The sequence below is a fragment of the Hemibagrus wyckioides genome, linkage group LG05 (genome assembly GCF_019097595.1).
Source record: "Hemibagrus wyckioides isolate EC202008001 linkage group LG05, SWU_Hwy_1.0, whole genome shotgun sequence".
Taxonomy (NCBI): domain Eukaryota; kingdom Metazoa; phylum Chordata; class Actinopteri; order Siluriformes; family Bagridae; genus Hemibagrus; species Hemibagrus wyckioides.
Genome location: NC_080714.1, coordinates 13,901,743 through 13,912,160, shown reverse-complemented (window position 1 = coordinate 13,912,160; position 10,418 = coordinate 13,901,743). Strand labels below are relative to the sequence as shown.

The 10,418-nt window shown below is 36.8% G+C and overlaps 2 protein-coding genes across 4 annotated transcripts; both read right to left on the bottom strand.

Moving 5' to 3' along the window:
- Positions 1-253: 253 nt before the first annotated feature.
- LOC131352768 (coiled-coil domain-containing protein 74A) lies at positions 254-4,653 on the bottom strand. Of its 2 annotated transcripts, none has more exons than XM_058389141.1 (8): positions 4,434-4,653; positions 3,921-4,195; positions 3,770-3,814; positions 3,623-3,674; positions 3,348-3,450; positions 2,685-2,785; positions 2,539-2,595; positions 254-1,767 (listed from the first exon to the last, which is right to left on the bottom strand). In XM_058389141.1, exons 1-8 carry the CDS (start codon positions 4,613-4,615, stop codon positions 1,629-1,631), a joined length of 954 nt encoding a protein of 317 aa, XP_058245124.1. In that variant the 5' UTR covers positions 4,616-4,653; the 3' UTR covers positions 254-1,628. The 2 variants fall into 2 exon arrangements, with proteins under 2 accessions (XP_058245124.1, XP_058245123.1); XM_058389140.1 differs by having other exon boundaries at positions 258-1,767; positions 3,348-3,528.
- Positions 4,654-6,305: 1,652 nt separating this feature from the next.
- On the bottom strand, positions 6,306-10,412 carry tmem127 (transmembrane protein 127). 2 transcript variants are annotated; one of them, XM_058389148.1, is made up of 4 exons: positions 10,260-10,412; positions 8,798-9,106; positions 8,236-8,400; positions 6,306-8,127 (listed from the first exon to the last, which is right to left on the bottom strand). In XM_058389148.1, exons 2-4 carry the CDS (start codon positions 9,036-9,038, stop codon positions 7,817-7,819), a joined length of 717 nt encoding a protein of 238 aa, XP_058245131.1. In that variant the 5' UTR covers positions 9,039-9,106; positions 10,260-10,412; the 3' UTR covers positions 6,306-7,816. The 2 variants fall into 2 exon arrangements, with proteins under 2 accessions (XP_058245131.1, XP_058245129.1); XM_058389146.1 differs by having other exon boundaries at positions 10,045-10,384.
- Positions 10,413-10,418: the final 6 nt, after the last annotated feature.

Sequence of the window (10,418 nt, the reverse complement as noted above, 5' to 3'; positions counted from 1 at the left end):
AAATACTCATGTTATTTTCATATGGCTACATTGGAAAGCCAGGACTTCCATGTTTTGTTTGCACTTTTGTGTGATAAAATACCACAAGACCATATCTCTTCTTGCCAAACTTAGGAAAACACCCAAACTCAATTTGCAATAAATGCAAATAAATGTCTAAAGTCAATCGAAAATAGTAACAGAATAAATGTTTCAAATAAGTCAAAAGAAGTATTTACCCATGTCATGTTAATTATCTTTTTTATTATAATTTGTTTGTTTGTTTGTTTGTTTATTTTTTATGAAATGTACAGTCCAGGACCTGTTTTTCATGAGTAACCCTGTAGTGAGTGTTGATATATGCAGACAAAAATCACTTCACACAGTAATACACTATATGATGAAAAGACCTGACCCTTAACCTCAATGAACACTTTTAGAATGAACTGGAACATCAAATAGATGCCAGGCTATCTTGTCTGACACCAGTGCTTAACCTCTTGCACTCTAATGGCTGAATGGGCAAGAAAAAGGGGCCCAACTCCATATTAATGCCTATGGTTTTAGAATGGGATGTTCAATACTGGAATCCACATACTTTTGGACATATGGTGTACATTCTATAAAGAGGTGATACTGTTTTCTTGAATTTGACTGGTCAGATGGTGTCCCAGGTTTATATTAATTCCTCATTCTAATGTTTTATCCTTTCTATATTTACTACTCATTAATGTGCCTTGTATAGTGGAGGTGCTACCTATTCTAAGGCTAAGAATCAACAGTCTTAGACCATAAGCATTGATTTGGGATGTTTTCTGTAAGAAGATATTTATTTAACAGGGGGGAGGAGTCAGCACATTCAAATGGTCATTTAAATGGTCAGAACGATGTCAGTCATGTTACAGTCTACAGGACAGGGGAGTTTCTGAGTTTCTCTATAACATGAAAAGCTTTTTTTCGTCATATTAGGTAAAAGAAAGATTGATAGACTGATAAGGAACTACTGTTTAAATCTGCTATAGTATAAGTGATAACAGAACTTCCACAAAATAAACATAACTAGAAACAACACAGTATGTTGTGTTGCCTGTTACTTCATTAAAAAATATTGTTGCCAAATTGCTGTTCTATAAGAAAAATAAAACACTTTGTGATATGCTGTTATAGAAAAATATTCTAAGGCAGGGGTGTCCAATCTTATCCAATCAAGCAGGAGCCACGTCTGATTTCACCTGTTTAATCAGTTGATCTTTGCTTTTAATAGACTCTGGTGTGGCTTCTGCTGGTTGGATTGAAAACCTGCACCCACCCTTTGCAGATAAGATTGGACACTCCTGGGCTAAGGGGTAGTAACCACATCACACCATGCCATGCAGATTATTTTGTCCTAGAAAATAAAACACACCATTATGGTTTATACATTACACATCATTCAAAACAACAAAATAAGATATCAGCAGTTCTCATCTAATATTTCAAAGCAGATTACAGCATTTAAGGCACTGACATTCTGATGTTATGAGATGAAGTTAGATAAGAAATCTTATGTAAGATGATACAGAGACAAGTGGGAGATAAAACATAATAATTCATAAACAAAAAAGTTCATTTTACTCATTATTTTACTGTTGCATACAGCTGTTATATAGCTAGGAGAAGATCGCTCTTCTAAGACGCATTTTGTGAACATCCTGGGCACGTTTCTGCCTCTCTGTCAGGTTGCTGCTTAGAGTCTTTCTGATGGCAGGCAGAATAACCTTCTCTCTCACACTCACCTTGGTCTGATGTCTGCAGGAGAAGAAGTATATTATATATAGCTTGAAATGATTGCAACAAATGTTTGCATTTGTAGTTACAAAGGATAAACCAATATAAAGCCCAGATAGTTGACTATGGGAGAAAAACTTGCTATTGTGACTCATCAGCAATAAGAAATACAAAGGTGAGCCACAAACTTTCTGGAACAAAAAATGAACCTTTATCAGCGTGATGGAAAGGCCAAAGTGTAGAACAGGGGTGTCCAAGCTTATCCGTAAAGGGCCGGTGTGGGTGCAGATTTTCATTCCAACTGAGCAGAAGCCACACCTAAGTCTACTGAAAGCTAAGATCAGTTGATTAGCCAGTTGGAATCAGGTATAGCTTCTGCTTGGTTGGAATGAAAATCTGCACCCACACCGGCCCTTTCTGGATAAGATTGGACACCCCTGGTGTAGAATAATAAAGGGTTTGCTCATGATCTAAAACCTCATGATCTACAGCCTCAATGATAAGTCACACTGAAGGTAGTGGCCACTCATCTTTTTTGATAATGGAAATAATGAAGAATTCTGAGCAGAATGAATTCAGAAGTATTCAGAAAGCACGAGTATATCCATCATTAAAATACTAGAGCAGGCCATCCACCAAAGTCCAGAAGCCAAGTAGCCAAGTAACCAAACTAGACTTGAGGGTAAATGGTGTAAGGAAACCAATTATTGAAAAATGCCAGAGGGGGAATACTTATGCAAGGCACTGTATAAATGTATATTATTTATAAGGGATGCAGACAAGTGAACTTACTGTATTTGTGGCAAAAACATAGGAGACAGTTTTGGAATGTGCGTCAACTCTTCACTTCTGTAAGCAAGAAATAAATAACAACATCAGTAGAAGATATGTATTTAGTGCATTAGTGATATAATATAGTGACATAATGACAATAGTACCTTGTGTTGTCAGAGAAATATGTCTTCTTTAGTTTGTAGACCTCAGGTGAGAGTTTCTTTTTGTTTAATAAGTCTCTAAGAACAGCCTTCACCCGCAACAGCTGAGATGGAAGAAAAACATGACCTTCATATGTATTGTGTTACTTATCCTTAGATAGCTTGTAAAATGCTTTCAATTGTTTTTTGCTTTGTGATTATGCTGTGCACTATATGATAAACATTAACATACCACTGTTTTTCTCAAAATCATTTACATTCGTTGGCTCTGGGAAAATTCTTTGTCACTATTTTTTCTAAAATCATTGTACATTTGATAGCATATTAACTTTAAAGCTGGTAGAGTGTGCCTATAATCAAGTTATACATTACACTGCAATGATCGTTATTACATATTGCTATTGTATTTCAATATAGTCACTTACACTTTATAGCAGATGCCTAGGTAGAAGCAATGTAGCGGTAGATTTCTTCTAAGCTTCTTTAATTTGACCTTATTTTGTTTAATCCAGAATCACATCTACCATTCTCTCTAAGGTGATCCCATTAATTGGATCACTGTATAATAGATCTATTTCATTTTTTTTTTTAATAGTTGACAGAACTGCCTGTTCAACTAATTATGTTGACCATTGTAACTTAATGCTGTGCTTAATTGAGGTCTACCTCCTGAGACTGCAAGGTGTTGGCATTATGTAGTTGTCGGATCTTGTCCTCACACTCCTGCAGGGTTGGAGCACGTGGAGGATGGGATGAACTATCTTGGATCCTCAAAGGAAGCAGAGACATGACGATTGACGTATTTTGTTCTACACCATGATGTCTTGTCCCTGGCTTCTCTTTAGAGCTTTAGCAGATCAGAGCAAGTAAAGAATAATTTATACTGGTTATTTTGTGAATGTTTTCTATGTACAGTAGCTGGAATAGGTGCAGTAGATTACCTGATGACTCCAGTCTGGCAACGCTTTTCCTGTAAGCCCCCTGAACTAGGCTCTTTCAAAAAAAAAAAAAAAAAAAGTGGAGGGAAAATATATATTACAGATCCTTCATATTTAACAGAAATGTTGTGCACAAAGTTTTTACACTACCTTTTGGGGGAAGATATGCTCCCATAATCAGCTGATACTGCAACTCTGAAAAAGAATAACATACTACTTGAGCAAGGCAAGACATTTGTGCAGCTGCTTATTTGCATACAGAACAACACTGAACTACAATAGATAAAACGATTATTCATACCTTTGTTAGCACGCTTCAGATGTTCGATCTCCTCGTGTAGCTTCTCCAGTGTGGTTTTATGCGTCTGCTGAAGAAACAGGATGTCTTTCTCCAGTGAGGCTACTCTTGTCCCGGTCGTGTCCATCTCTACACCGGTTTGAGTTGTCTTATGGCCGTGTCTATATGATGGTGTTGCTTTATGCTCACATTCACAGATAAATATAGGAGGGTTACGAGCCCGATCGAGGGTCCCAACCCGGCTCCAGCTGGGCAAATATCGCAGAGGGGGTAAGTTGCTGGTGGACATAACGGTATGCGCCAATTAGCCTACTTTAACTCTTATTTATAATCTTAGACTATCGGCTCTTTCAGGCATCTGTTGCCGATACGCACGAAGCAATACTGAGACAAGATCTACCTGTACTAGTTTGCTGGAGTGCATTTTATACATAAACACAACATTTAATCTAAACCTTGTCTGATCATTGTTTCAGCCAGCTACCTCGTTTGTTGTTTTAACATGGCTAATACTACCTGGATGAGCTTATCCTCGAAGCCTCGAGGAGCACATCTCCACGATCGAAAAACCTGAAAACATTAAACAGCTTATCAAACGCATAATGACAATTCAGCATAAAAGGCTTCCTCTGGTCTTCGGCAAGAATCAAACGTTGCCATGACAACGGCAAACTCGGCAAAAACACCGGAAGTGGCATGTACGTGACCTTTGAAACCTGTTTTACTATTATTATTATTGTTGTTGTTGTTGTTGTTGTTGTTGTTGTTGTTACTTGTATATTTATTAATTGTGGCAGTCATTTATTTAAGGTCAAAAGTGATAAATATTCCTCAGGGCATGTTGGGTACCAATCTAATCCATGCTTCACAGTGAACAATGTGGTGACATCATAAATATCATACAAGTTTAATAAACAGCATTTACAGAATACAGTGCTTACACTGGGACTACCTGGTCTGAACTAGAGTCCTTTTAATTCCACCAACCCATCCTCAGGACATTCAGCACATTAGGGTGAGCTAATCACCTGGGGGTTCATCCTGTTATTAACAACACTGTAATCTAGTCATGAGACAATTCAAAGAGTATGGATGTAGAACACGGAAGATGCTCTTACCTTCATGCATGGTAAGAGCATCTCCTGTAGAGTCCAGTTACCATGACTCTGTCCATTGATTTTGTAAATAGATAGATAGATAGATAGAGAGAGAGAGAGAGAGAGAGAGAGAGAGAGAGAGAGAGATAGATAGATAGATAGATAGATAGATAGATAGATAGATAGATACTTTGTCATTGCAAAATAGCATAGCAACAAAATGCTGTTTAGCATCTACCAGCAGTGCAAATAGTAGAAATTGTGCAAATGAACAAGTGCAGATGTAAATATGTACATCAATAAATAAGGCTATGTCAGTATGTGGATAGAAAAGAATGTGCAAATTGTATTTACAGCACATAATTTGGAAAGAAAAATATAATTATATATTCATGTAATATGTATGCATTATGTACCTTGTATGTACAAAAATAACCGAGATAATATACAGTGTATATACAGGCAGTGAAGTGTGAGACACAGTGGTGTAGTGTAGAGTTCAGTAGATTTGTGGGGAGAAAACTGGCACTGAACCTGCTGGTTCTGGTGCGGATGGTCCTGTATCTCTTCCTAGATGGAAGGAGGTTGAACAGTTTGTGACTAGGGTGGGAGGAGCCCTTGCTGACTTTGTGTGCTCTGTACAGACATCTACTGTGGTGAAGACTCAATGGCAGGTAGTTGGGTGCTGATGATGTGTTGGGCAGTTTTCACCAGCCTCTGCAGAGATTTCCTTTCATACATTGTGGAGCTGCCATACCACACTGATGAAGCTCGTCAAGATGTTGTCAGTGATGCAGTGGTGAAAATTGGTCAGGATCTTGGGGGATAAATGAACTTTTTATTTTTGTAAAATTAACCAACTGATTACTTTATCTATAGGTTAGATACTCAGTAGTTATGTATGAAAGTATGGTGCATTCGATTGCAGAAGTAGTTTCTAACAAACATTAGACATGTTTTAAAAGCAACCTCTTACAAGAGGCTAATACTTGCAATGAAACCCCAGACAAGTATATTAGAAACACCTAGGCTTGTATATTGATAGAAAACTCTGAGCTAACAATATAATTGTTTAAAGGCCTTTGAAAAAGAAATGTCAATTTATTATGAAAGACTTATTATTGTTGTCATCAAACAGGACAATATAAATTAATAATAAATATAATTTGGATAATTGGTTGTTGTGAGTTCCACTACTTAACAGACTTTTTAAAACACTTCTTTATTTTAAAGAAAAACAAATGTGAATTAATACAGAGGTTCTGAACAAAGTCACCCTGACAAGCCACGATACCACAAAAATCGTCCATGAACCTTTATTTTTTCATGACAAAGCTACATAAATGAATACAGAAGGAGAAACATTGTCACAGGAGAATTGTCACAATCCACCCCAATATAAAAGAGAAAACAATGGGTGTAAAATTCAATAGTACATGTTTACAATCAGATCTCTCGTGATCACTGAGTAAACACAAATACATTACATAGTCTGGGCATGCTATGAACTATCAAACAATTACAGAACTATAAACAATTTAGGTGAACTGTGAACATATGAATACACACAAGACTTGATTTTTTTTTTTGGATGAATTTTGGAGTAGCACTGTGAGCTGGGACATAATCAATTATATAACCTAGCAAAGCATACTGCAAAAACACAGACAGATGTAGAAATATAACTATAACTAAACAGTGAATATATAAACACAAGTTGGCAAAATGGACCACTTCAAAATCACAGCCAGTTAAGCCTGATAAAAATGGCAAAGCCATACAGATGCAAGTAGATGTTAACAATATACAAGATAAAATAAATAGTATATTTGCTGCGGGGAATATGTTTGTTTTCTTAAAAGCCACAAATCACCAAATAACTATCTAAGGGAAAATAACTTAATTTAAAAAAAAAAAAAAAAAATCCACAAGACATTGGAGAAAAAGTTTCTTACAGTTTTGCAAAAGCTGAATTTAAAATGTTTCTACATAAAATCTGGCATTAAGGTCAATTGTTCTGAACAGCAAAATCACTTTTTTTATAATATCAAACATGAAGTACATAAATATAAAACATACTGGGCATCATTGAAGTGCAGAGTTCAATTAAGTTTCAGTGTTTAGAAAAAGACACCAACCACCCCTCAAAAATTATGTGAACAGTGCATGGAAAATTAAAAGCATACTCTGGACCAAAGTGTGTGTGTGTGTGTGTGCGCGCACATACCCAGCTGAAAAATCTTACAATCAAACTGAATGGAAAGCATCATTTAAAGATTACTACAATGTGAAGTATTTTTATGTGTGGAATGTTACAAGAGAATGACAATGTAGCATTTAACAGAAGAAAAAAAAGTAGAGGAAACCAAAGGTTCTCTCAAACCCTAGTCAATGAGCCAAACAGCTGGATTACTGTGCACCTTATCTCAGTCTATATTTCACATTTGTTCATAAAGCATGCCACTTTTGACCAAATCTAGAAAGAGTTTTGTTTGGGTCTCAAGCCTCTACAGGCATTTACATGCAATTTTTGCTAACAAAAGATGAACATTTCCCAGTGATTATCAGCCATTCCAGAATCACTGCCATAACTGACAGTTAAACATATGGATAAAAAGGTAACAAGGACAAAATAGCAATATAGTATTGTAAAGTATTAGGCCTACATGTAGAGGATTTATTACATGGCAAATGGACTTCGCATGTTGCTCTGCCCATGATTTGTTTGGAAGGCTTAAAAGGTACCTTAAGCATGAGGGTGGAAGGTCTGGACAACACAAAAGACTTAAGAATGCTTTTTCATCAGGGTGTATAAGCGGGTGGTGGTTGGAACTGGTTGGCAACATCATAGTCAACTGGATAAGTCTCACTGCTCTCTTCCATCTCAGAGAGTAGCTCTAGGGCCTGCTCCTCTTCCTCGGTAGGGTAATGGCGGAGTAAGTTAGCAGCCGTTGCTAAAATGGAAGCTCCTCCAGCTCCAGCCACCAAGTAAAAACTAATGGCAAACGTGACGTAGATGAGCGAGCCATGATACTTCTTGTGTTGCTGCTGCAGTGTGAGAATAAGCTCTGATGCCCAATAGCAGAAGCCAATCACAGTGGCACACTGGAGCACTAGATAGTGAGAAAAAACTTTCATGTCAGTATTTCTTTTCAGGAGTCCTTTAGTGTATTTTTCATTAGAAAAAAAAATAGTAGAATGCATCCTGACATGCTGAATACCTGTAAAAATGTGAGCGAAGGCATATCGACGTGTAATTTTGAGAGCAGGATGTTTAGGCCCAAAGACATCCAGTAGAAAAGCTGTCAGACTACACAAGATGCCCAAGAAACAGAAGGCAGCGATGACTCGCAACAGTAGGACTGTCTGGGAATTAATACAGTAGTCTGTTGGGAAATCAAAACAAACATTGATTGTTAATAGAAATTTTTTAAACAGTTTTATTTGTTGCTTGGAACAAGCTGAGCTAGGAATTTACAGTGATAGGAGGGCATGTTTTTTACAGTGCTGAGAATGAGCTAAAATGTGGACCATCTAGGGTCTTGACAGTGCATTAAAGAATAGTGTTTACATAATTCCGCTATCGATGAACATGTTGTCATGTGCATTATGCAGCTGGATGGCTATTTGAGTTGAGGTGCCTGAACCTGTGGCATATTCTTAAAGACATTTCATGTAAAGGGCTTTATTATGTATTTGAGATTGTAAAACAAGCTCAGTGGTCTTCACTAATAAGTACTAGAGTGTTTACTGATTATTAACAACAAGCTTATGAATAATTGCCTTCAATGAGTTTCTCGTCTACGTATCCCAACACGTCAGCCACCCCGAGCTCCTGTCTGGGACAAGTTCCTCCATGCACACGCAGCCATGCTGGTTCAGCTAGGGCTGTGCACAGGGCTGTGATGGAGAGTGCACCAGGGAATGCAGACGCTAGACTGCGTTCAGGCTGCTTGGGAATGGCAGGTCCACCTCGTCTCCTGCGAGCTCCAGGAAGAGTGTTTCCCGCGGGGGCATACATCATCCACTAGTCAAATCTCACAAGAGTAAATAAATGGTGGGGCTTAACAGAGAAATGACTGTCTTCGAATACTGAAACAGACAAGAGTAGACATTAGCATAGGAGTCATTTTTAGCGGTACTCAGCATAATATATAATTGTCTGCAGGCTGCTATGCTATAACACTGTTCATTTAACATATGACCTCATCCTGATAATTATAGGACAGCAACCTTTTTGCACTAAAACAGATGTGGAAAATGCAGATTTGTAATCCAGTCCAAATTTTTATTCCCCCAAATCCTTTTAAGTTTTTGCCTTTTGTTATAGGGTCCAATATCTATAATATGTACTGATCTACCTTTTTTGTTGTTGTGAGGAGCTGATACACAATTGGGTAAGTACTATCTCTACTTATAGTCAGAGCACAAATTGTTGACATATAATATATTTTAGAATATATACTTTAGAATATATATACTACAATATATGTCTCATTGTTACTGGCTCAAATAATAATAAAAAATAATGATAATAATAATAATAATAATAATAATAATAATAATAATAATAATAATAATAATAATTCACAATGTCATATACAAATATTCACATGTCAGGGAGAGGAGATTCAGGTTTGGAAAGAAGTATAAAATGAACAATTTAAACACAAACATTATCATTACTGGTCAGTTATGTATATGGACTTTGTATTATACCTCTGATCGTTCTGACACCAAAAATCACCAGTGTCATTAAAATCATATTTATTTATTTTTTAGCAATTAAAAAACAGCAAATGCATTTACATCGGTGATATCGGTATCAAATTTAAAAAAATAAAATAAAAAAAGCTTTGGGGAATACATGCCTTATTATTTAGACTTCGTGAGAAAATTTAGAAGACAAAGAATTACATTAGAAGACAAAGATAATCGGAAATGGTAGCTTAGTCTGCTTAATCTGTTTATTATAGAGAAAATGTGGGCCTGATTTATAAACATTCGTTGGGTAACATTCTTTCCCTTACCTGTATAGATCAACGCTCGTGTTTACTCAGAGTCACAGCCAGTCATAGCGGAAGAGTGTGAAGTTTTACAGTAATCGCACAGGCCCAGGTTAGCTCAACAACACGAAAGCTAAACAGCTACACTGCTATGTAAAGCCAACAGAGATTCTCATACAAACTAACACATGACGGGTTCCGAAAATGATTATGTCCTCTTTCAAAATACAAAACCTTACCAGTTTTATAACTAGGAGAGTGTCATTGTCGCGTTTTACATCTAATCACAAAACAAAAACACAAAGGCTGTATATGAAGCAGCAGACGATCCGCTTCCGCGTTTTATCTCCGTTCTATAGATTTCCGGTTCCTGTGTTACAGCGTTGCTGAAAAGCAAA